The sequence below is a fragment of the Notolepis coatsorum genome (genome assembly GCF_963971535.1).
Source record: "Notolepis coatsorum genome assembly, chromosome: 1".
NCBI classification, from domain to species: Eukaryota; Metazoa; Chordata; class Actinopteri; order Aulopiformes; family Paralepididae; genus Notolepis; species Notolepis coatsorum.
Window position 1 is genome coordinate 188,416,491 of NC_140165.1, and position 27,674 is coordinate 188,444,164.

Sequence of the window (27,674 nt, forward strand, 5' to 3'; positions counted from 1 at the left end):
ACATAGTGTAAGTGTGTTGAATGTGGCCCATCCTCGACAGAGAACCGCCTGTTTGTGTGTGTGGAAGCAGCATCTTGATATCGCTGTGTCGGGGCTTGTCTGAAGAGAAGGAACACATTATTCTCCAAATTAAAGCTGAACACATATTTAGAAAACAAGATTTTCTCATCTTGGGCATGTTGTGTCATCTCCTGCAGACAGTCCAGGGCCCTCATTTATCAATATGCGTAGAAAGTGTTCTATTTTCGTTCCTAAGCACGGAATTTAGAATGTCTCTACACACAGAAAAATCGAGATTTATCAACCGTGTGTGCACAGGTCGTACAGGTCGTACAGGTCTGTGTTGATAAATACCAATGTTCCTACCGTCTATGCTCGTGCATGATTGTAAGCATTTGCATACTGAACCGCCCCTAATTAACCATATATGGTAATGAAACACAACACCCCCATGGAATGTAGAATAATGGACTAAGCGGACTTGAAACTTCACTGATAGCGAGTCCTCCGTGATCAATCGCGCTCTGTGAAGATTCAACGGAGGTCATCTATTCTAACCAACAAATTGAAGCTAGAAAGCATTTCGTTGTGACCAATCTTATTTGGAAACATGACACACAAAATAATAGTATTTTGCTTTTTATTTTAAACAATATTTAATCGCTTTTGGAGGTGGGTGTTCTGCATCTATTCTATTCGGAAAGAAAGACTTATTCCAAATGCTATTTATAGGGTTTGACAATAAGTACACTACTGTCCAGGGCTGTACAGTGCGATGATATCGTCGCGAATTGCCCCTTTAATTGGCCGTTGCGATTGGTAAATATTATCTGGGGGCGGGCTTGCGAGTAGTGCTTTCAAGCCTTGGATTCGCATTTCACTCCTAAATTATCCAAGGCGCGTGATGACGCGATGACGTCACTCACGCGAGCTGAGCAGTGAGCACTCAGCAGGTATGATCAGCGAGCTGCGGCGTCTGCTCCTCCTCCAGCGCTCTCGCACCCGTGGCTGTTGTAAACACTGGGACCTCGGTGAGCCTGCCAGCCGGCTAGCTACTGATAGCTATCAACAAATGCTCCAGTAAGTCTAGTAGTGCATGATAGCTTGCGTTAGCTTACTGTTCAAAACGAAACGTCCCATTAAACTAAATAGTTCAGATAGCTCCGTCCTGATATCAATGTCTTATAACACTGAGTCGATGCGTATTCGAGCTGAGGGCACGCTGAATATAGTCAATAGGGACCAGCTGCAGCGCCGGAGAATCCTGGCCGTAGCTGGAGGCTACAGTATAGGGCCCAGCTGCAGCTCCGGAGAATCCTGGCCGTAGCTGGAGGCTACTCAGTACACACAGACAGTGGAGCTGGTTGCATATAGCGAGCATTTAGACTTGTTGCGTGGTGGCGATGTCTCGCAGATAATACAACTACAAGTATGATTATATAATATATATATTTTATTAAAAAAAAATTATATAAAATTTTTTTTTCTTTTTTTTTTAAATAAAAAACAACCGATATAAATAATGGTACAATTGTTATTTAAAAATTTGCCCCTAAAAAAAAATGTTTGCCCCTAAATTTCTCATTTAGGGGCAAGTGTGCCCCTAGTGAAAAAGCTTAGCGTACAGCCCTGCTGTCGCTATTTTACAATTAACTATAATGAATTACGGGTCATACAGAACATGTCAGTATTGAAACTAATGCATGAAAGTCAGTCTCATGTTGCAGTCTTCATATTCTACCGCTTTGTGTGACATGTACGCACGGTCTGAGCTGTGCGTAGATATACGCATAATTTCAAGCACACGTTCATTTTGATAAATCCCACACTTTGCATAGAAATGATCGCACGCACGGTTTACGCACATCTGTGCGTACGCACTACGCAGCATTGATAAATGAGGGCCCAGGAGTCTGGAGCTGGGGTAGCCCCTTTCGTGACTGTGATGCAAGCCTTGCTTGAATACGCAGTCAGTGATTCCACGGTACTAGCTATGTTAATGTGCACCATCAAGCACTGGTTAAAAACGAACGGATCGTTCAAAATTTATCAGATAGAAATTTCAAAGGTACTCAACGTTGCACGAGGGTTTCACACACAACCGGGGTGGTTTGAAAGCTTGGCGTTGCTAATAAACATTTTAAATAATTTTTATAAACGAGTAAAAAAATCACTGAGCTAGCCTTGGCTAAAATGGCTTCTTCCGCATTTTGACGTCGGAGCGCTGTGATTGCTGGCTGCTTTGTCACATGCCTGGTGCGCCCAGCAATCACAGCGCTCCGGCGTCAAAATGCGGAAGAAGCCATTTTAGCCAAGGCTAGCTCAGTGATTTTTTTACTCGTTTATAAAAATGTTTTAAAATGAGGCAGCCGTCGCATCTTTTCACCTGCACAGCGCGATCTTTCAGAGGCGAGGGTCTGCGTGGGAGGGACAGTGGGACACGCTGCCCTCGTCGCTTCCTGATTCTACTGCGCAGGCGCACCAACCGACCTGTTGGAGTCGCTGTCCACAACATCCGATCCCCACCCACCAGCTTCCCACCCCCTAATACTGCCAATTGTATTAGTATGAACGACCAGCCAAGCTGGTAGCAACGCCGAGAGCTGGGCTCGAGCCTCGAACCCAGCATCTCCTGTGTTGGTGGCGAGCGCCTTGCCCACTGCGCCACCTAGCCACCCCCGAATTTTTTTTTTTTTATAATTACATTTTTATTTTTTTGAATTACGTGTCTATTCAATCTGTTTCAACTAATGGGGGTTTTCTTCACAGTTGCAGTTAAAGATTAGGCTACACTAATATTATAATATTATACTATAAGACGTCACCATCACTCAGGGTTAGAAATTAACATTTTTTTTCAAGGGCTTTTTTTGCCCCCCTTAATTGATTTTCGGGGGCTTTTTTTGTATTTCGGGGGCACAACATTTTTATAATGAAAATTAACAAAGATTATAAAACATTGTTGACACTTTTTTTTACAGTCTTCATCCCTATGTTTGATAACGTAATGTTAATGTCTCCATATATAGGGCTCTACGCTAACCTTTTTCCCAACCGGCGCACATGTGCTCCTAAATAAAATGTTAATAAATGAAATCTAAATACAAATTTAGGAGCACAGTGACAATTGTTCAAGTAATACACACACACACACACACACACACACACACACACACACACACACACACACACACCCACACGATGTGTGACATGGCTTGGTTTCATGTTTTGAGGTAACTTCAATTATCTGTAAATAATACATACATACTCTATCTAAATAGATTAAATATGATTGTCCCTGAGGGCAAGTTGTGTTGTTGTCTTGATATATCTACAAATAGCAGACGAATAGCCGGTTGCCTCTGGATCAATGAATGTCTAATATTGAATAATATTATTAGCTATTTTATTTTTAACATCCCTAATTCCAACAGTCAAGAGGCTTGTTTCAAATTGATATATGAAAAACCCCACACACGCAACAACATCCACCTCAAACACAACAAAAGAACAGAGCATCTCATGAACTTATGTCATGGACTCTATGGACTGTCGGCTGAACTCGCACCAATGCATAGGGAAATACACACATCCCAGAATTATTTCATAATACAAGTTTTGAATGGACGTTTGGATTAAAATCATCCTGAAGACAGCACTGGAACGTTTGTGAGTATAGGCTCTGGCCAGATCTATCAATGAAATACGTTGCACGCTCAGCGCTGTGGAATGAAGGAAATGCGCATCGGGATCGGATTTGGATGTTATTCTTTGGAGTTGTGTTACAAATGGAATGGTCTTTCCCCGCGGAACACAAGTTACTTAACGTTACACAGGTCGCGCTATGCAGATGCTTAGCTTGCTAACGTTAAGATAGCAGTGTATGCATGCTTGATGAAAGCAGAGCTCTCTGTCTGTCTGCGTTCGCACCTCTCAAGTACCCTGTAACACGCAGCAGGCCCCGCCTCCCTCCCTCCTTGCAACACGGTTCCACCCAAAAACTGAATTTCAGTCCAGTTTCTGAACTATTAACAGCGGAGCTGTTTTGTAATCTTCACTCGTCTCGCACACTGCAAGTAAATAATTTTTCCGGTTCGCACACACATATTATTAGGGGCAAATACGAGGGAAATGCTCGCACTGTAGAGCATATATATAATTATATATATAATTAGTAAACTGTCGGGGGCTTTTCTTGCCTCCCTTAACTGATTTTCGAGGGCATTTGGTCAATTTTCGAGGGAATTTTTGCCCCAAGCCCCCGTTAATTTCGAACCCTGCTGGCATCACTTTAATACCAACCGTGTCCTTAGGCTTATCAAAATAAATGGGTTTGGTTCCGGTTGCCGACCGACCCTGCCAATTTAGGTGCGACCAAATTTATTTTATGAGTAAAAAAAAAAAAATTAAATCTTTTAATTTTTTACAATAAAGTTTAATAAAAATCTTAGTCAAACCTTTAGTATTATGGATATTAAACATGCTGGCAGAGTACATGCATCCATGGAAAAAATAAAATAAAAAATAAAATAAATTCCCTACCTACCCATGGCCTTAACTGACAACCAACAGGAACCAAACAATTTATTTTGTTAGGCCTTATTGGATTATTTATGTTGACGAAACTGATTAGTTATATTCATTAAAGAAAGTTGATTTAATAAAAAAAATACTAATTTAATCAGATTAATCACTTTATTCAAATTGAGGATTTTGTTTGAGATATTTTTAATTTCTTTAAGTACATTTATTTTTTATAGACATTCAAAGCTTCGTTCGAATACTTCAATAGAAGCTTTGAATGTTAAAAAATGACATTCGGTACAGCCCTAGAATGCAGTTCTAGTTCACAGGAGAGGGTTTGATCATAGATCATTGTGTGTTTCTAGTCCAGGGGGCATGGAACTAATCACTAATCAGAGCTGTCTCTACACACCTGTATGACAAAGCCTCCGAAACATAGGGATGGGAATTGATCAGATTTTATCGATACGATTCCATTATCGATTCTGCTTATCGATCCGATTCTTTATCGATTCCTGATACATTTATAATTTAAATAAATAAATTGGAAATGCAACAGAACTAAGCTGGTTAGAATAACAACATGCAACTTGACATTTCTGATTGTCATTTATTGTTGAGCCCCCATGTCAGAAAAATACAAACTGTAAAAAAGAAAAAAATGTAACTATAGCCTACACTTAAATAAAATAATGTATTTGAGATTCTCTTAAAGGGGAACTCCACTTTTTTTGGAAATTAGCTTATTTAACATCTTCCCTGGAGTTAGACAAGAAGATGCATACCTTTTTTGTCTCTGTGCGTGCATTTTAGCTTTGGGAATAGACGCTCCGTTAGCATAGCTTAGCTTAGGGCTGGGCGATAAAACGATAACGATAACTATCGCGATAAATTATTTCCTCGAAATAAACATGAAACGTGGTCGCAAAGTTTCGATATATCGATTTTCCAAGCTTGGCTCCGTTCAGCCTCGGCTCACCACACTCACTGACAACAACCAACGTTACGTGATGACGTGTTTACGCACAACAGCTAACAACCAATCAGTGAAGGAGATGGCCGAGAGCGAAGTATACCCGGAAGGAGGTAGGACTCACTCAACAACCAGGCTTGCTAGGCTAATTAGCTAGCATACAGTGGACGTCGTTTCAATATATTGTGGCGGAAGAGAGTATTTTAGTGTAATATTTAGCACATTGTCATGGAATACTCCGCTTAGATACTACAGGCTTGCTAGGCTAATTAGCTTGCACGCCGATGTTTTATATATTTACGTGCCGAGTATGTGTGTGTTTTGAATTCTTAGGCCACGTTTATAGTAGTGTGAGGTATACAGTTTGTTTCAATATATTGTGGCGGAAGAGAGTATTTTAGTGTCATATTTATTGTCATGAGATACTCACTCCACCCAGGGCATCCGGGTCTAACGGCACCACGTGTAGCCGGTGTGATCTTGTCTGCGTTGTGTTTAGTCGATTCGACCCATGTTAAGGGATCGCCCTGAGTGGGAGTTGAACCCCGGACGCCCGCGTCGCGGGCGGCATCACAGACCACTAAGCAAGAAGTGAATTCACTTCTTGCTTCCGGGTCTGGATGCCTCTGGGGAGTGAGTTTACTTGCAGTACCGCTTACCATCCACAGCCACTGAACTACTTGTACCATCGTGACTGTGGATATACTGCGGTACCTCCGTTACAACTGCATAACTCATAAATGTTCGGATTACATTTTTGGTTATTAGTGATACTCTGTATGCACCAAATTCATAGTTAAAGCTGCATTTGTTTTGGTAAAAAAAAATTCCCTCTTGGGCCAGGTGTTTCGGTAGGGATGGGAATCGAAGCTAACTACTAACGTAACGTGCGCGGACTGATGACGACATCAACTCGACTTGAGACATTCGCAGCAGCATAAGAAGTCAATTAAACTTGACGGACATTATATCGACGATAATTATCGATATCGAATTATATGAAAATAATTTTATAATTTTATCGCGATAACGTTTTTGGTCATATCGCCCAGCCCTAGCTTAGCTTCATCACTGGAAGTGAGGCAGGACAGTAGCCTTACAGTGCCTTACAGTGTATTGCAAGGTCTGACATTGACCAAACTTGATATGCATGACCTTGGTGGGCTCTAGGTCAACTCCTGAAAAGGGGGTCAATGTCAGACTTTGCAATCAAAAGTTAGGGGGCTAATAACCCTTGCCATAATTTCAGTGCGCCCCCTAACTTTTGATTGCAAGGTCTGACATTGACCCCCTTTTCAGGAGTTGACCTAGAGCCCACCAAGGTCATGCATATCAAGTTTGGTCAATGTCAGACCTTGCAATACACTGTAAGGCACTGTAAGGCTACTGTCCTGCCTCACTTCCAGTGATGAAGCTAAGCTATGCTAACGGAGCGTCTATTCCCAAAGCTAAAATGCACGCACAGAGACAAAAAAGGTATGCATCTTCTTGTCTAACTCCAGGGAAGATGTTAAATAAGCTAATTTCCAAAAAAAAGTGGAGTTCCCCTTTAAAGAAAATGTATTTTTAGAATTTTTTTTATTCTTACACTAATTTAATCTATTGAATAACGACCTGTTGAATGTATTACAGTTCAATATCTTAAACTAATTTAATCTATTGAACCGTAGTTGCATTCAACAGGTCGTTATTCCTCTGTCTTCTCTGTCTCTGGTCTTTCAGAGACACACACACACACACACCCACACACACACACACACCTACACACACACGCACGCACGCACGCACACTAGGGATGGGTACCTTTCACATTTGAACCGATACCGGTACAGGTACCTGTGAATCGATACCGGTACCCAACGGTACCTTTTTTCGGTACTTTAGTCTCAAGAAATGTAATGTACCTACCTCAGTCGTAAAAAAAAAAATCCAAACTTCAAATAACTACAATTTCGACAGTTTTCGGCTTGCCATTGCTCCGACTGCTTTGTTGTTGAATCAAGTCAAATCCTAGGTAAGCATATATTGTGCGTGTGAACGTTGACATGAAAAAAAAAAAGTAAAAAAAAAAAATTAATAAATTATTTTTATTTTTATTTTTTTCCGGTTTCTCACTTGATTCGATACTCGGTAGTACCGACGTGTTTCGGTTCGGTACCTCAAAAGTACCGAATTCGGTACCCATCCCTAACGCACACACACACAGAGCTCCCTCCCCGGTCCCCGCTCGCCCCTGTCCTGTAAGGTATTGGCTTGTGTTACTACACGGACATGTTTGTATGTTGCACGGTACTTCCTGGCTTACCGACTAGTAAACAAACACTCAACGTGATCATCACACGCTCTCCGTCTCTTATTATATGTGAACTAAAGAGTACAAGGTTTACACAACAGCCCCTACCCCCTTTTTTTATTGGATTTGTACCTGCTGTCAGCTGTTATCTCTCTCTGTGAGTTTGATTAGCTAGCGTTAGCTCCGCGGCTAATCTTAGGTTACTTAACGCATCCCACGCCGGAAACGGCTTACGACGTGTTTCAAGTTCATGCGAAATCTGCCAATCCACGGCGTACGACGTTATTGAGATCATATTTAATTTTTTCGCCATGTTATTCATAATTCCCTCACGGAGCCTGGTATGATGCAGTGGGAGCATGCACAACTCTGCAACGCTTCAATACTGCCACCTGGTGGATGATCGGCGAGTTGCCAAACCGGAAATGGACGAGTCGATCTCGGTGCGTCTTGGAAATGCGTCCGGCACTCTCATATTGTTGCGGGACTGTATACACACGTCCGTGTGTAGCGATCGCTGCCATAACGCAATAATCTATACGATTTGGCCGTTTATTATGATTGTACGAACCGGAAATGGATTTAGGAGATCGCCGTCAAATAAGTGGGATCTTTTTCCTCCAGTCTCATCGTCGAACGCTGACAAACACTGACGTCATTTTCAGCACGTTTGTTTATTATTATCCATGCAAACCGCTCTGATCAATATATCACCCATACTACATAAAGCATTTACCGACGATCACGGAATTATAAACGACCCCCCTCCCCCCGTTCATCCGCGCATGATCAGTCATAACGTTTAGGATCATGTACAGTTGAAATGTTTAATATAGCGTGTATCGCCAACAAACGGCATTTGATACTGCAGAAAACGATAAAAACATATTTATATTCTAGACGGTATTTTCGTATGAATCTACGAATGAAAAAGTAAAACGTTCCTACATCCTGAACGATAGATAATCGATGTTGAATGGGCCATAGTAATGTCAATTTAGCAATACAATTAAAAAAAGTTATAGCCCTGCAAAGAAGGTGAACATCTCCATAGGCTTACAGTGCTGGCAGAGAGTGGTATGAGATGCTCAAATTGCGTGGCAGGGAATGTGTTAATGACTTAGAACATTGGAGTAGTTTTCACTGCAGATAGAAACAGCCAAACAGCTTATGACCAAAACCCAGGCAATTTCGAGCCCTTAAGGAATCAAATAGTCTGCCATGGCTACATGCGTGGCACTAATGTTATGCGCAACTGTAGGAAAAACCTGGCAGCAATAAGGGAATCGATAGTCACGGAGGCATGCGATTCCAGGAATCGGATAATTAGGAACCGGCTCCCAACGGGAACCGGTTTTCGATTCCCATCCCTACCGAAACACCTGGCCCAAGAGGGAATTTTTTTTTACCAAAACAAATGCAGCTTTAACTATGAATTTGGTGCATACAGAGTATCACTAATAACCAAAAATGTAATCCGAACATTTATGAGTTATGCAGTTGTAACGGAGGTACCGCAGTATATCCACAGTCACGATGGTACAAGTAGTTCAGTGGCTGTGGATGGTAAGCGGTACTGCAAGTAAACTCACTCCCCAGAGGCATCCAGACCCGGAAGCAAGAAGTGAATTCACTTCTTGCTTAGTGGTCTGTGATGCCGCCCGCGACGCGGGCGTCCGGGGTTCAACTCCCACTCAGGGCGATCCCTTAACATGGGTCGAATCGACTAAACACAACGCAGACAAGATCACACCGGCTACACGTGGTGCCGTTAGACCCGGATGCCCTGGGTGGAGTGAGTTTAGGGGGGTGAGTGTAACGGAGGTACCGCAGTACAGGGCTGTACACTGCGACGAGATCGTCGCAAATTGCCCCTTAATTTGGCCGTTGCGAGTTGCAAATATTATTTGGGAGTAACGTTGCGAGTTGTGATTTCAACCCTTCATTCGCATTTCACTCCTAAATTAATCCATACAAATTGGATACATTTTTTAAAAAACATTAGCCTACAACCAAGGCTGTACAGTGCGACACAATGTCGTGGTGCTATGAAAGAATCTGTCGGCAATGAATGAACTTACTGCGATCACCGATAGCCTGAGTGAAAAAAAAGATTTGCGTGTGGAGTGAATCTGGGTCACGCTATATACTTGGTACTTGTAGTCTATCGTGCGATTAAAGACCATGTCCCTATCTGCGTAGTCTATACATCCAACACCAAATCCCATAATTCCTAGCAAAACAAAACTGAATGTGGCCTCTCTTCCTTTCAATATGGGCTATTGCATCGCCAAAGAAGCACCTCCTTTCAATACATTTAAGACGGAAATTTTGCTCTGCAAGAACAACGGAGTGGATATCAGTCCATCTTATGACAACCACGTCCGATGTGGAGAGATGATAAGATGATGATGATTGACGTGATGATGTGATGATTGATTGACGGGGACACGGACACTTCTAACGTTCAGGTTCAGCCATGCATTAGGTGAGTAGTAGTAGCCCACTATTAGGACGTGAAATACTGTCTACTTAAATTTATAAAATATCAACCTATCTATCTATCTAATAATGAGACAATATGCAAATAAGATAATACTAATAATTGTCACGGTTCCCCGTATATGAAATGAAAGTGGCTTGCAACTTTACTGCTGGTAAAATCACTGTTTATTTCTCGTTTAGCATAGTATTACATTCCACTTCTATAAACAATCAAAGTCCTACCGTAAGAGCCTCATACGGGTCAATTAAACCTTTTTGATTAGTCTTTCCTTCGAGCTAAGTTGGACTGAACATTTCACTGTCAAAAGCGCAAATGTAAATAAGGTTGCGTCGCAACACGGTTTTCAAAATAAAGGTCACATATACAAATACCTCTCAATTCTTATTAAAAAAAGTCCCGGATATACATAAACATTAATTGGCATAGATCTCTATAAACGGCCCAACACATTGATCACTTTAGGCACACACTGAAACCAGTAACATCACAAATATGAAGCAGGTAATTACCCATACAAATAATAAACCTTTCATGGGGTTATTTACAATAATAATTCATTTGATTTCTAAAGCACTTTTCATTGTGAAACAAATGTATGCAGAGTTTCTTGTCCTCCTGATTAATGCAATGGTGTGTGTGTGTTGTGGTGATCTCATTCAAGGAGCACTACACAAGCGCGCACACACACACACACACAGTTTGTTGTTTTTGTTCTATTAGTGATTTACACACTTTCTCAGTTGGTTCATTATAAAAGATACAAACCTGAAAACAAACGCACTTAAATGTTAAATAAAAGGACCACAGTAATGAGGCAGGAGGAACATATTTTTTTAATAATGGTAAAATTGTTATTTAAAAATGTGCCCCTAAAAAATATTTTTTGCCCCTAAATTTAGGGGCAAGTGTGCCCCTAGTGAAAAAGCTTAGCGTACAGCCCTGCAGTATATCCACAGTCACGATGGTACAAGTAGTTCAGTGGCTGTGGATGGTAAGCGGTACTGCAAGTAAACTCACTCCCCAGAGGCATCCAGACCCGGAAGCAAGAAGTGAATTCACTTCTTGCTTAGTGGTCTGTGATGCCGCCCGCGATGCGGGCGTCCGGGGTTCAACTCCCACTCAGGGCGATCCCTTAACAGGGGTCGAATCGACTAAACGCAGACAAGATCACACCAGCTACTAGGGCTGACCTTCGAATATTTTTTTGGCAATCGAAGCTTCGGGGCCGAGCTTCGATTTTAATTCGAAGCTTCGAATACATTTTTTATTTTTTTTTTATCTTATGTTGTGGGACTTGTACAGCACTTTGGTAAACTTTGTTGTTTTTAAATGTGCTCTATAAATAAAGTGGATTGGATTAATGAATTAAGTAGCCCCTTTCGTGACTGTGACGCAGCCAACACGGCTGTGTGATTTAATTCAAGGTGGATCGCTGTTGTCGTTTGAACAACTTTAGATTTCATGGGAACTACCAATCCCCCAAATTAAGAATGTTTAAGATGAATGAAGTAAGATTTTGATTATTTGAAATATGGCCTGTGTAGACTAAACTATGCACAGAATTATGTCAGTCTACAAGGTCCGGATTCTACATGGTCCGGCAATGTAGACCTTGTAGACTCCACTACAGACCAATTATCAGTGAATGTTCATGCATTTTTAAGAAGGGCTACTTCCACAAAAAAACAAAGAACTCACCAAAACATCTCAGTAGCACCTTATCTAAATGTTCTATTTCATATATGGAGATTCATATTTATTTATGTATTGCATGCATTTCTACATTTTATTTCCTATTTTGTTTATTCATCCCAGTATCTTTCTTTCTTATGTGTGGAATTCTACAAGGCATTTACATTCACATTTACATTTAGTCATTTAGCTGACGCTTTTATCCAAAGCGACTTACAAGTTCTGTACGACAGGTCATCAGGAAGGATACAACTCTTATCAGCTGAGTAACAATATTCATCAAAGTGTTGCGTGTTACAGTGTAGGTTAGTTTATTAGGACAGGACAAGTGCATGACAGTAAGGTTAGTTGGGGTTAGATTTTTTTTATTTTATTTTTTTTTATTTTATTTCAGATAATGGTTGAAGAAGTGCGTCTTTAGTCGACGGCGAAAGATTGGACGGGATTCGGCTGTCCTAACTGGGGTGGGTAGTTCATTCCACCATTGTGGGGCAAGGACTGAGAATAGGCGTGTAGGTGGTGTATATGTGTTTGAGGATGATATCCTTCAAACGGGCAATAGTGATGATATAAGTTGGGCAGTACTGAGCTGGGTTCCTTTCCTCCAGTGTATTTGTCCCCCGGCCCCACCCAATGGCCGCACACACACACACACACACACACACACACACACACACACACATACACACACACACCACACACCACACACCACACACCACACACACACACACACAGCGAAATTAACTTTTTGACTCACCGGCCAGTGGCGGGTAGATGGGAAGAGTCTACCCGCCAAGCATATTTCTTACCTGCCAAATTTTTTTTGATTAAAAAAATATATATATATATTTTATATAAAAATTTTTTTTTATAAAATATATATTATATAATCATACTTGTAGTTGTATTATCTGCGAGACATAGCCACCACGCAATAAGTCAAAATGCTTGCTATCTGCAAACAGCTCCACTGTCTGTGTGTATACTTGAGTAGCCTCCAGCTCCAGCAAGGATTCTCCGGCCCTGCAGCTAGACCCTATATTCAGCTAGACCCTACATTCAGCATGCAAGGATTCTCCGGCGATGCAGCTGGAACCTATTTATAACGTTACGGTCCTTTTGTCAAATCGCATTCAACATGCCCTCAGCTAGAATATGCATTCAATCAATGTTATAAGACATTGATATCAGGAGCTATCTGTAGCTACTGCTAGCCCGGTAGATAACGTTAAGACAATTTAGTTTACTGGGACAGATCGATCATCTAACGTGAGCTAGCTAACGCGAGCTAACGAGGGAACGGAGGTATTTATGCACTCGAGTCGACTATTGCTGGAGCATTTGTTGATATCAGCAGCTATCAGTAGCTAGCCAGCTAGATACCGTTAGACAATGCCTCGTCATGTATTAAACTAAAAGTGAATAGTTGACTGGGTCATAGTTTAAACAGTAACGGTAGCTCGTGGAGGTCCGCTCTTCTAGAGCAGACTGCCTGTGTTGACATGAGCACTGCGAGCAGAAGCCCTTAGCCAATAGTATCCCGCTGCAGGGCTGGGCGGATATGACTCGTTGCCACGGTTACACGCCACACGGCGTGCAGCCCTCTAAGTGTCAAGCGCCAAAGGTAAAAACTGAGCGCCCCTGGCGGGCGGCGGGCTTTAGTTTCGGTCCCTGCACACACACACACACACACACACACACACACTTTTCTTTTTTTTTAACTTCGATTTTTTTTTTATGTTCGAAGCTTGTCGAAGGTTCGAAGTATTTAAGACAGCCCTACTGGCTACACAGTGATGTAGTCAGAAAAGTAAACAGACTATAGCGTCTTTTGTCTTTTCTGCGTAAGGAAACCATACCTTTATGACTGCATTCATCGTCGTTTTGATGGACACAGTGAATAAACAAGGCTGCACAGTAGGGCTGACCTTCGATTTCTTTTTGGAATTCGAAGCTTCTGGGCCGAGATTCGATTTTAATTCTAAGCTTCGAGATAAAAAAAAAAAAAAACTATAATTTACTTATTTATTTTTTATTTTTTATGTTGTGGGACTTGTACAGCACTTTGTTCAACTTTGCCAGTGCTGTAAAGATTAAACCTTTTTAAATCTTAGACAAACAAAACACTTTGCTTTCATGAAATATTGTAAGCCGTCATTTGAGGCTTTATAAAAGCAGCACAATGAACACATCGGTCAGTGCCGAGTCCGACCTCATCTTAAATAACAAACGGCACTCATTTTAAACAAACAGAATTGCTTGTTGTAGTTAACAAACTAGAGTTGATTTAGAAAAAAAAAAATTAAATATCATGTATATATATTTTTTTATTTTTTTTATAATCGAATTTTATTTTCATATTCGAATCCCATGCCCATCGAACGAAGCTTCGAAGTATTTAAGACAGCCCTACTGCACAGTAAGGCTGTCCCCGAAGCCTGTTTTTGGTATTCGAACTTCGTCAGGGTTTTTCGAACGTACGTTCGAACCTTCGTTTTTAATAAATATATAATTTTTCAAGTTCAAATCTCCTTTTTTTTTTTCTCCTTTTTCCGCTTTTTCTCCCATCCCACTGTTAGTCGTTATGCCAATTCCCAACCCCCTTCCTGGTTGTTGCGCACTCCCCCCTACTGTTGGTCCGAGAGAGAGTGTAACGTGTGGAAGGTCGCACTACCTCTCTCCAGATCCTACCCTCGCTGAGCAGGCGCCCCGACCGAACTGTAGGGGTCGCTGTCCACAACGCCCAGGACCCACCCACGGCTCCCCTCCCCCTAACTCAGCCAAACGAGTTAGTATAGCGATCAGCCCGAGCCAAGGCAATGCTGACTCTCCGGGAGTCGAGACCGCAGCCTCTTGCATTGGTGACGAGCACAATCTCCGCTATGCCCACCTGACCGCCCCCAAATCTTTTTTTATTATTATTATTAATAAATATCCTCAAACTAAATCCTCAATTTGAATAAAGTGATTAATCTGATTAAATTAGTCTTTTTTTATTTTTATTAAATCAACTTTCCAGACCCAGCCCAGGGAGAAGCCCCAGCCCAACTAAATCAACTGTCTTATAAATGGCCTTTTCCAGTGTTTAGCATTGTTTTATAGCAATGGGGGTTAGTATCAATGGGTCTGTCTCTAATTGCCATTTTGGCGGATTGCTCTAATTCAGTTGAGACAATCTCTTCCCCCAGTGAATTAGGTCGTTCTGATTTGACTCGCAATGCGACGTAGCAAGGAGCTGATCTGCAGTAACGCCCCCTCTGTGGTTGTAGCACAACCATTCGCTCAACAACAGATAAGCGAATGGAAATACCCGACACTTCCTCAAGCAGGTTTTGACAGAGAGAGGCAGAGAACGAGCGAGCGGGAGATAGAGAGGGAGAGAGATTAGGGATGGGAATCGAAAACCGGTTCCCGTTGGGAGCCGGTTCCTAATTATCCGATTCCTGGATTTGCATGCCTCCGTGACTATCGATTCCCTTATCGCTGCCAGGTTTTTCCTACAGTTGCGCATAACGTTAGCGCCACGCATGGCAGACTATTTGATTCTTTAAGGCATAGGTGTCAAACTCACGGCCCGCGGGCCAAATCCGGCCCGCCACGTCATTTGATGTGGCCCCCCAAGAGCTCAGGTAAAAAAATAAATAAAAAAAAAAAAACGTTTTTTTTTTTTTTACATTAATATTGGGTTAAAAAATAGCAGTGTTAAAATAATTGTGGGTTAATGCGTTAATAAAGCTTTAACTTTGACAGCCTTAGTTATTACACATTCTTACACATACATGTATGTTGAACATCTGAGGTAACAAAGGAAAAAAGCCAAAAGCACTTACTCCTCAGACATTCTTTGACAATTTTACAGCCCAAAATACAAAAAAGATCCAGGCGGAATAGGTAACAAAGGGTTGAAGAAATATTGTCTGAACTGTCAGATGCAAACTGGCTGTGTGACATAACCGAGCATCTCGCTCAATTGAATAAGAAGCTGTAGGGACGCAAACAAATCCCACCCAAAATTTGACCAATATAGTTGTGAACTGAGACAACCCTTATTTTGTTATTTTTGAGTACAGTTACAGTTGTGTGTTCATGCAGACACATAATAGCAATTTCATTACGAATTGAAAATGGGGGACCCTGATGTAAACAAGTCGAAAGTCTTTCTCTGGTCTGCATCCCCGTAACAATTGTGTGTATTGAGCTGTACTGTACTGTACCCATTCTGCAATCTGTTAATTAAAGTTAATTAAACTATCTTCCATTAGTTGGATGTATGGCCTCTGCAAGGTTGTGTGCAGCCATTTGTTTTTGTAACATCTGCTACATCTGTCCCATGTGTTCTTTGCAGCTCACAGTTGTTAGTTCTGCCCCTCTTGACTGTGACAAAAAGGTTTTGAACAAACTTAATGTCATAGCTTGTATTTGATGATATTCTTCTTTGTTATTTACTTGAATGGTTTGATCATTGATTGGTGGAGTAATATGGGGTTCTGATAAACTAAAATTATTTGTTAAAATAACATAAGCTAACATATATTTTTACATTTATGCAAATTAATATCCAATATGTATAACTTGAATAAGTAATAAATACAGAAACACCATGTTTAACAATATGTAAATGTGTAGCTACATTTATTTTACATTACATTAACATTTATACGGTCTTTGGCCCTTTGAGGGCAACCATAATGCTGATGTGGCCCTCTGTGAAAATCAGTTTGACACCCCTGCTTTAAGGGCTCGAAATTGCCGGGGTTTTGGTCATATGCTCCCGAAATGCTCCCGCTGTTTGGCTGCTTCTATGTGCAGTGAAAACTACTCTAATGTTTTAGAACCTAGTCATTGATTTAATTCAGGGTAAGCTAAGATTAGCCGCGGAGCTAGCGCTAGCTAACGCTAGCTAATCAAGCTCACAGAGAGAGATAAACAGCTGACAGCAGGTAGTACAGGTACAAATACAATAAAAAAAGGGGGTGGGGGCTGTTGTGTAAACCTTGTACTCTTTAGTTCACATATAATAAGAGACGGAGAGCGTGTGATGATCACGTTGACTGTTGTTTACTAGTCGGTAAGCCAGGAAGTACCGTGCAACATACAAACATGTCCGTGTAGCAACACAAACCAATACCTTACAGGACAGGGGCCCGGGGAGGGAGCTCTGTGTGTGTGTGTGTGTGTGTGTGTGTGTCACAGTTTCCGTTAGAATCTTTTTTTGTCGGTCCGAGTGTCCGGTAGATTTCAATCTACCGGACAAATGGGATCAATTCCGGTCAGAGTTTATTGAGCTTAAAAACAATTGATAGGCCTATATAAAGAATGACATCCTCAAGGCATTTATAATATTTTAACTTAAAACTAGGCTACTTTTGCGTATATACAGTCATTAATATATTCCAAATAAAATAAGTCCCTCGAGACTTCGTGCTGCTGCCGACTTGAGGTGTCGGTGGGCAGTCTGCCCGACATTAATAAACAGCTGTCTGTTATAATCACATTTTTATGAACTAACGAATTCCGTTATATTGGACATTTGTATTCATTATATCAAGCGAAGAACTGTGAAATTTGGCAGAGAGAGACGACAACATTATCGTGGGTTTGCGTGATGTATATCTCCACCTCCCAACGACTTGGTGCTGGTCATAATGTCCGGTGAAAATACGAGATTTACGAGAAGCATGGAGCTGCAGAGCAGCAGTGTTTTCAGGTCCGGTCGCGTCAATATTTTAGGTAACCAACTTGTGTTCAGCGTTTCTCTGATTGGCCACGACGCCCATGTGACCGCGGCAGCGCGAGAGAGCGGCAGTGCGGAGATAGGCTGCATTCTATTGCCATGCTCTGCGACAAACTCTAACCTTAACCAACTCCGAAACAATGCCTAAATTTAACCCTAACCTTAACCAACTCCGAAACAATGCCTAAACTTAACCATAACCTTAACCAACTCCGAAAGAATATTGCCATGCTCTAAGACAAACTCTAACCTTAACCAACTCCGAAACAATGCCTAAACTTAACCCTTCTAACCATAACCAACTCCGAAACAATGCCTAAACTTAACCCTAACCTTAACCAACTCCGAAACAATGCCTAAACTTAACCAGCGAAAGAATGCATGTTAAAAAAAAAAAAAAAAAAAAAAATTAAGGGATTCGAACTCGTCACCAACGCACCACCGCAGGATCCACAGCAAGGCGGCGAACCAGTTGAGCTAACCGTCGATGTTAGAAGAGGGGGAATTACGGCTGCATAATGCGGGGGCGTGGCTAGACGCAAGATTATTCTACCGACGACGGCTAGCCTTCCCCGGCTTGGATTATGCTTTGAGTACTTTGATTATTCTATGGATAAAGGCCAACACTGCGGTGTGTTGGAAATACCCCCCCCGGAGAGGACGACAGGTGAGAAGACGCTCTACACGACGAGGTCGCCTCACGTCTCTCCATCGTGGACCGGAGGACGCCGGCCACAGAGTGTCCAACTGCTTTCATCTGTGGATCGAGGATCGCTGGGCACCGGGTCGCACGACTGTGGGCTCTCCCAGGATACCCTCGGCCAGACGGGATACAGCCAGACTCTACCCCCCCCCTCCAGCTGTCCTACAAGCAGTCGGAACCTTCCCCTAGAGTATCCAGCTATATAATCATTCAAGTATCATTGCTATTGTTCCCTAAATATTCCAGGTTGTATATTTGCTTCCTGCGCAATCAGAGATTGGACATTCGATATTGATCTACCTACGAATACTCATTTGCCATAAAAGTGCATACTATTTCAAATCATAAATGTAATTAAGTGATCGTTGTACATACCTTTTGCTATGTATTATTAATAAACGCAGACTTTCGACTTGGTACATTTGTGTTGGATCCGTTTCATCAGGTGGGAGTGTTTATCATAATTATTTATACCTAGTACTGGGTGGCCAGAGTCTAAAGTACAAGAGGTAGTGGTAGTAAGTATCATATCTAACCATACAGTCAGGGAATTGTACCCCTCAGTTACACTAACTATATAATGTTAATGCCACAAAACGAATGTTTGTCATTTTAACAGCAGATACTTTCTTAAATGACATCTTCCCGAGAGAGGGGTGTTGACGGGGAGCTGTGATGGGTTCGCTTGGTTGTGTTATTAATAGCATTGAACAGCTAACCGAAAGCTAGCGTTAACTAACGTTAAAGGTTTAGCCATAACGTTACCTTGGCTAAAGTTGGGGCTATTCATAATCCAGCAATAATGGCTGCAGACCTGCAAGCAAAGTACAGCAAGTTGGCAAAGGAGTATTCCAACGTAAATCACATTTTCACCAGTAACGTTAGTCTTCCATCTCCCGGTAGCTCATGCTAGCTAACCTAGCTCATGGTAACGTAGTCACTGAGCGACCACCTCGTGTACACAATTAATGACATGTTGCGGACAGCCATATCGGTGACAATGTTTAGCTTTTAGTGCCAAATGATAAGAGTCTGAAGCGGAGTCTCAAAAGAGAATGTTGAATATTTAGTAGTAACTTTGATGCAGTAGCTTGTGTGTGGGGGACTGGGGGCGGCGCCGTTGGCAGGACGCGACTGAACTTATCGGCTACTGCCATCGGCACATTCGAGCTTATAGGCCGATTGCAGTCAACAAGGCACTTATCGGCCGATACCGATACCCGACCGATACATCGGTGCACCCCTAAAATGTGTCTTTAACATGCTTTATATCCTCGCCATTACTATATGCCCGTCGCGGTTAAAACATTTTGAACTAACGTTAGCGTTAAGCTAGCTAACGATTCCATTCCCCTTTGACCCGTCTCTCGTAAGCTACGTCATCCCCCGCTAAGAGTCATGGGAGATGTAGTAAATACAACAGTCCTGTGTGTGTGTCTTTATGCAGATCGTTATGCAGTTTTAAAGCACCTTGGCTTTGTTCTGAATGCACTTTGTTGTAGTTATCCTACAGAGAAAAGAAAATGCACTTGACTTTAATGCACATTTTGTTGTATGCAAAGAGAAAATGTTTAAATTGTACAATCTTTCAGCAGTCAGTCTGAAATTAATGTATGCATTCAAAAGTGCTGAATAAATATTTTATGGGCCCATAATAGTATTTATTAATATTATTTAAGTTAAGTTTGCCATAATCATGTCTTTTGCCATAATCAGGTAGCTAAAAAAAAAAACATTATATATATATTTATATTAATCATTTTCGGCCTTTCGGCATTCGTTTTTCGGCCAACTGTTTCCTATTTTCGGTATCGGTTTCGGCCAAGAACTTGGGACTTTTGAAATGTTCTGCGTCATCGTTGAGGAATAAAAACCCTTAAATTGTACTAAACCTGCCTCTCTCTTTCTCACCACCACTCCCACCACAGATGACCATGGATGAGAAGTATGTGAACAACATCTGGGACCTTCTGAAGAACGCCATCCAGGAGATCCAGAGGAAGAACAACAGTGGTCTGAGCTTCGAGGAGCTCTACAGGAACGCCTACACCATGGTGCTGCACAAACACGGGGAGAAGCTCTACACAGGCCTGCGGGAGGTCGTCACCGAACACCTCGTCAACACAGTAAGACCACGTCTGTCTCCATAACAGGTTTTCACCAAACACCTCGTCAACACAGTAAGACCACGTCTGTCTCCATAACAGGTTTTCACCAAACACCTCATCAACTAGGGCTGTACCGAATGTCATATTTTAACATTCGAAGCTTCTATTGAACGAAGCTTAGAATGTCTGTAAAAAAAAACATTTAATCTTTTTTATAAATAAATAAAACATTTATTTTATTTTTATCCTCAAACTAAATCCTCAATTTGAATAAAGTGATTAATCTGATTAAATTAGTCTTTTTTTTAATTTTATTAAATCAACTTTCTTTAATGAATATAACTCATCAGTTTCGTCAACAAAATTTATCCAATAAGGGCACGGTTGGTACGAAAGTGATAGTGACGTCTTATAGTATAATATTATATACTATATTATATTAGTGTAGCCTAAACTGTATCTGCAACTGTGAAGAAAAACCCCATTGGTTTAAACAGATTGAATAGACATATACAAAAAATATTTAAAAAAATAAAAATAAAAAATATTTTATAAAAAACTCGAATGTTGATTTAGAATTTGAATGTCAACATTATGATCGAAGCTTCGAAGCATTCGGTACAGCCCTATCATCAACACAGTAAGACCACGTCTGTCTCCATAACATGTTTTCACCAAACACCTCGTCAACACAGTAAAGGTGCTCCCATAGTCGAGCGGACTGTACTCGGACTGGACTCCACGGATGTCTGCTGGACTCTTTGAGCTTTCATAGTCGAGCGGACCTCCGCGGACCAATTTCCTACATGTCTCGCGCCAGTTTACACAATTTTCCCCACGCTGTTCAACTTCTGTCATGTAATCGTCATCCGATGTCAAAATAAAGAGTACCGGTATGTTATCTCCGTTTCCAATATTCCGATAATAAAACGGGCAGTTTTACACACTTCATTTAGAAAAGCCATTCAAACATCTCAAGCCCTACTCTCTCTTGGCACGGAGCGAGTGGTCAGAGTAAAATGCAGATCGGCGTCACATTAAATGCAGTTTGATGTCAACCAAAACCCAGAGCAGCGTTTTGTGTGACACCAAGTGGGCGCCGCGGACGTCCGCGCGTCAGAAAATGGGAGCTTCGCACTTGGACTCTGCTTTGGGTCTGCTTTGAGTACCCTTTGGGTCCGCTTTGAGCCCGCGGGAGTCTGCTCCGTGTACGGTGCGCTCGACTATGGGAAGGGCTTAAGACCACGTCTGTCTTCATAACATGTTTTTAAAGGTCGTCACTAGGGCTGACCTTTGAATTTTTTTTTGGCATTCGAAACTTCGGGCCGAGATTCGATTTTAATTCGAAGCTTTGAGATAAAAAATAAATAAAATAAAATAAATTAATATTAATTAAATAACAAACAGCATTGCTTGTTGTAGTTAACCCTTTAATCGCCAAGGAAGAGTTAACACATCATTCTCCGCCATGCGTAATATGCCAATGGCGTCGTAACACGTCATTGAGATCAATATTTCAAAAATCTGTGATGGCAATCATATTTCACCCGCGGAGACTTGAGATCTCCTGTTGATCTCCTCTCAACTCTCCAACGGTTCAAGAGCGCCATCTGGTGGCCGATCGGCGGATCGCCCAAACAGCAAACCGGAAACGGAAATTGGTGCACAAGCCAAAGGTCCGGCCTATAGCTCCCGGGCTCCATCTCGACACACTGGATAATCAATCGCTCCCCCCTACTCAATAAACAAGTTATTTACTATTATAAACAGTTATTTGACGTATTATACAACCTGGAAATGGTTCATCTAGATCAGGGGTGGCCAACCTTTTTTGAACCAAGATCTACTTTTTAATTTACCACCTAGCCGAGAGCTACCAGCCAAAATTGTATATTGTAAGCCGTCATTTGAGGCTTTATAAAAGCAGCATAATGAACACAAATCTGTCAGTGCCGAGTCCGACCTCATCTTAAATAACAAACAGCATTGCTTGTTGTAGTTAACAAAGAGAGGCAGAGTTGATTTAGCAAAAAAAAAAAAAAATAAAATTATATAATACAATTTTATTAATCGAGATCTACTTTAAATCAGCCCGCGATCTACCTGTCGATCGCGATCGACTGGTTGGGCACCACTGATCTAGATCAACATCCCATAATAGAAAACTGTCTACTCCAAGCTGATCGCCCAACGGCCCGAGGAGACTGGGGTAAATTTCAGCGTTTATTATTACCGTGTTCGATACAAACTGCTCTGATGATCATATCACCCACACTACATGAATCATCTAACGTTGGCCACGGAATTATAAACGACCCCCCCCCCCCCATCCGGTCAACATCAGATGATGAGTAGTAACTTCTAGAAGCACGTACATTTGAAATTTTTTATCTGGCGCAGATCGCTATCAAACTGTATTTGATCATCAATATAATGCATTTAGGGCTATAAATCACGTTCTGCAGAATGCTGCAGAAAACGATAAAAACATATTTATACTTTAGACCATATTTTAGTATGAATATGTGAATGAAAAAGTAGAACGTTGCTACATCCTAAACGATAGATACTTGACGTTGAATGGGCCATAGTAATGTCAATTTAGCAATACAATTTAAAAAGTAAGGATTTTGGCTTCCACTGTATTATCAAAGGAGGTGTGTTTTATTGCTTGCAGTTATGAGGCTGAAGGGCCAACTGTATAAGAACTCTCGGACAGTACAGCCCGGGGTCTTTTTTATTGTTCTCTTTTATTCTTAACGGCTTGTGTAATCTGTTCTACTATTTGTGCATTTTTATAATTTTTCTCTATATATATATCGCTGTGAAACAACTTTGTATTCTCATATTTTTTTTATTAAACCGTTCCTTTTTAAAGCAATTATTTTCCTCTGTTTTCTTACTGCATTTTTGACAAAAAACAAATAGATAGTGGTTTTTCAACAAAGCTTTGCGACCGCGCCCTAACTTCTCTGTCAGTGTTCAATGGGTTATTAAAAGGTTTCTTTAATAAGTACTGGACATCGCCTGCTACTCTTCAATCCAGCTGGTAAGCAAAAATACAAACAAGGAGTATTACAGTGCTTTGTGTAATATGACACTTGCTCAGAAAGCCTCTTGTCTATGAGAGTGTGAGGCAGAGTGACTGCTCTTTTCTGGTGAAGACGTATCTGGTAGCCAATAATTCAGATCAATATAATTGTTCTTGCTGTTTATAACTCATACTTCTGTATAGTTATTGAGTAGTCTCATGTCTATACCCTTAATCAGAGTCCATTGTATCTATTGTTTTTCTACCTGGTTTTTAAAATATTAGAAAGTGGAAAGTGACGCTGGGATTTATGAGGGCTCAATGAAAGGATGTTTCTCCCAAGCAGACATTCTGTTTATTACAACAAAAGAGGATTAACAAACCTCATTAAGTTATATTTCGAGTGAAATTGATAACTAATTAATTAACCAGTGACCATGAAATGAATTAAATAAAATTAGACTTGGCAACTTTCATGAAGAATTAGCAAATCTTCCGGGAGGGGTTTTCCGAGCGAGCATCAAGGCTTCTGATTCAACGGGTTCTTGAGATTGACAGGGGCCTTGAGGCTTATTACATAGGACGCTATGTGATGAGCATCAAGGCTACTAATTCAAGGAGTTGTTGGGGTCCTGGGGCTTTAACACAGGCTCCTGATTTACTTTACAGGATATGGTTCTAAGTTACTTTACAGAACAGCAGAGCAGCTCAACTTTGCGTTTCTTTACAAAGGTCCGTTCTAAATTAATTTATAGAACAGTCCGAACAACAGGGCAGCTCCTTCTTACTTTGAGTTACTTTACAAAGTTCAGTCCTAGATGTTTTATAGAATAGTTCTGAATTACTTTACAGAACAGAGCAGTGCCTTAAATACTTTGAGTTTCTTTACAAAGTTCAGTTCTAAATTACTTTATAGAACAGTTGTTCAAACTATTAGAGTAGCCCCTTAATACTTTTAGATTCTTTACAAAGTCCAGTCCTAGATATTTTATAGAACAGTTCTGAATTACTTTACAGAACAGTTGTTCGAACTATTAGAGCATTTCTGAACAGTGTTGCTAGGCAGATTACAGTGCATAAGCGGTAGTAAGATCAAATCTGCATTGAACCGACACATGAATTTGACAGGAAGTGCATAAAAGTAGGCAGAATAAAAATAGTGCAGGATAAAATACAATTTGTGTCAAGATATCAAGTCTGCCTGATGTCTCATTTAAATGCCTGCAGTTTAGAACCTGTAATAAAAGAGGAAAATAGAATGGACAGAGAAAAATGGTGCAATCTACATTACAATCAGCAGCGGAGTGTATTAAAAGGCCATGGTGAAGAGGTACGTTTTTAGCTTATTTTTTAAAATATTTAGAGATCTAGCATCCCTAATGTCCATAGGTATTGTGTTCCATAACTTTGGTGCATAGTTTGTGAAGGCTGCGTCCCTGATTCTCTTTAGGCTGTGGTTTGGAACCTTCAATAGACCAGTAGATGATTGCAATATTCTAGAAGGCTGTCATGTACAAAGGTCTGATGACCATATAAAATATACCTGGAGCGGGCTGTACATGAAACCAGCCCGTCCAGTGAGTGCTTTAAGCACAGGTCCCGGTAGGCAAGTAAGTAAACAAATGCGTTTTCCAAAAGTAAATTATATTTATTATAATGCAAGAGGCGAATGAAACCCACAACAAATAGACAAACAGGGAAAAGGGTAAGGGGAGAACAAACAAGGTAAGTATAATAAAGTAAACTAAATCAGCGTCCACAGACACTAACCAACCAGCCAGAGGTTGGTACTGGGAACCACCCAGCAAATGTACCAAAAGTACAAGTCCACACAAAGTGGCAATGGCATACAGTTTACTAATATATATATATATATATATAGTTCCACTTAAATGGGACATGGCAGTAGAGTATCACTCAACACTCAGTGGAAATAGGCACAGAGGCCAACAATAGAATACTCACTCAAGTAGGTAAGTGGCACAGAGGCCAACAATATATATATATTAACACACAGTACTTGGTCCACACAAAGTGGTAAATAAGCACAGTTCCACAACAGTGGCAAACAATGGCAACCCCACTCCACTCTGGTCACTGGCAAATGACAGAATGAGGCGCCAGGAAGCGTGAATGCCACCTACAACAGAACTGTACAGAACTGCGTTTTCCGCCTTTGCTCTGATTGGCCACTGACCCCACGTGACCCTACCCTATTACACGCCCCCTTATCGACACGCGTTATGCGACGCTCTACAGCTCTTTCGCTCACAGAACAGCTGTTTCCGTATTTATAATATTGGAAACGCCGCGCTGTGAGCGCTGTGAAGCACCTCTGTATTTATAACGTCTATCTGCTAACGTATTTATAATATTGGAAACGCCGCGCTGTGAAGCACCTCTGTATTAAATGCCGACAGCACCTCTGTATTAAATGCTGACTCATCAATCAATCAATAACAACATTAACGATAACGCCAAGCTGTAATAATAACCGGTTTAAAATGGATGGTGATTACCTCACGTTGTGTCTATTCTACTAATGTCTAACTATGAATGAACACAACACTCTAACTTAACATCTTTAGATAATAAAGTACTCAACCTCTACTGTCTAAAAATTGTAAAGTCAATTAACGACTGATGGCTGTTTGTTGTAGAGGGCGCGGTGGCAGACTGCAGGAAATTAAGTCTATGTAACTAAAGAAATCCTGATTATACGTGCCCCATGTAAAATATTTAAACAACCATTAAGCAGTGTTGGGCAAGTATTTTGTTTTTAGCGCCTTTGAGGTGCTTTGGTACCATGAGGTGCAAGCATATATAGTACCCTTGAATGAGTGCTCCTGCCAGAGTCTTCAGGGTATTCTTGTTTTACCAGAGAGGAGATCCGGTACAAGAATCATGTCAGTCTTGTGCTTTGCCACACCATTTAGAAAAGTGCAGAATAAAAGTATTGCTTTCCCCCTAAAATATACAAGATACAAGATACTTTAATGCCACACATTAATATATTGATGAATGAATGTATCATTTAAAAATCATTCCGGATCCTAAATGAATGTTGTTGTTTACATGTTGTGTGTATGTATCCCTTCCCTACTTCCCATTTCCCCACGTGGAACACACCTAATAGGATAAATTACATGCTGGTGCTCTAGTGCAACATTGAGTGGCTGAATGTTATCTATAGCACATTTAACCCATAGGGGTCTAAGCTGACGAGCTTCTCCTTTTTGAACCCATCGGCGGAGAACAAAATAATTATGGCTCCTAAATGCTCAAAAAGTACATCTTTTCCCTAAAAGTACATCGTTCCCTAGTGGCATGTGGGTTGCGCGCCTGTGTGTTTGAGTTGCTAAACCCTCTTCGCACAGTCGGATCCGATTCCCTCCCGTCCTCCACTAGGGGGGTCCGGGGGCTCTGGTCCTCCCCGGTTCTGATGGTTGTGGGGGGGCCTCAGCGGGTACATTTGTCAAGCTTCCGCTCTGCTCAGCTCCTGTGTTTCACTACGAGCAGAGCGTAAGCTAATACGATATATAACATACGGTTATCCTATAACCATAGTTATATGAGTATAGTGAGTGCTCTGCTCTGACTCACTGAGGACCCCGTAGTCTTCGCCTTCGGTGGTGAAAGACTTGGGAAGGAGCTGTTAGTATGGCCACATCCCCGCTTATGTAGAGGAGCGGATGGGGGTGTTACAAAGATGAAAACAGGAATGTCCAGTCGTTGCTTTTCTTTTGAATCAAATCTTAATTTCTTTTATTTTCTATTAGTTCACAATTCCTAGTTCAATTCAGTTCAAAATCCTTTTACATTCTGTGTGCTTGACGAGCCGCACCAAACATATCACAGCTGTTTCTAATGCAGCAATCAATTCGGTCACATGCAACTCAGCACGGCTGCAGTGTTGGCAGGAGCTGTCCACTCTTGAGTGGTGCTGAAAGACAAATGTGTTATTTTTGTGGCAAACAAGCGGTGCACTTTCAATGTCATTAAAGAAAATAAAACAAATAAAACAAAACGTTATCACCAATTAACTATGTGTATATTTTACTTTATGAGTCTGTAAAGAAAATGTATATTATCTATATAATAGTTGCAACA

At 41.1% G+C, this 27,674-nt stretch overlaps 1 protein-coding gene across 1 annotated transcript in view; it reads left to right on the forward strand.

Moving 5' to 3' along the window:
- LOC311233006 (cullin-3-like) overlaps nucleotides 1-27,674 on the forward strand; it is a 135,242-nt gene that overhangs the window by 1,330 nt on the left and 106,238 nt on the right. Inside the window, exon 2 of the mRNA XM_084319859.1 lies at nucleotides 20,354-20,551. Within this exon, the coding sequence (XP_084175985.1) occupies nucleotides 20,354-20,551 (198 nt within the window). The remainder of the gene's footprint in view (nucleotides 1-20,353; nucleotides 20,552-27,674) is intronic.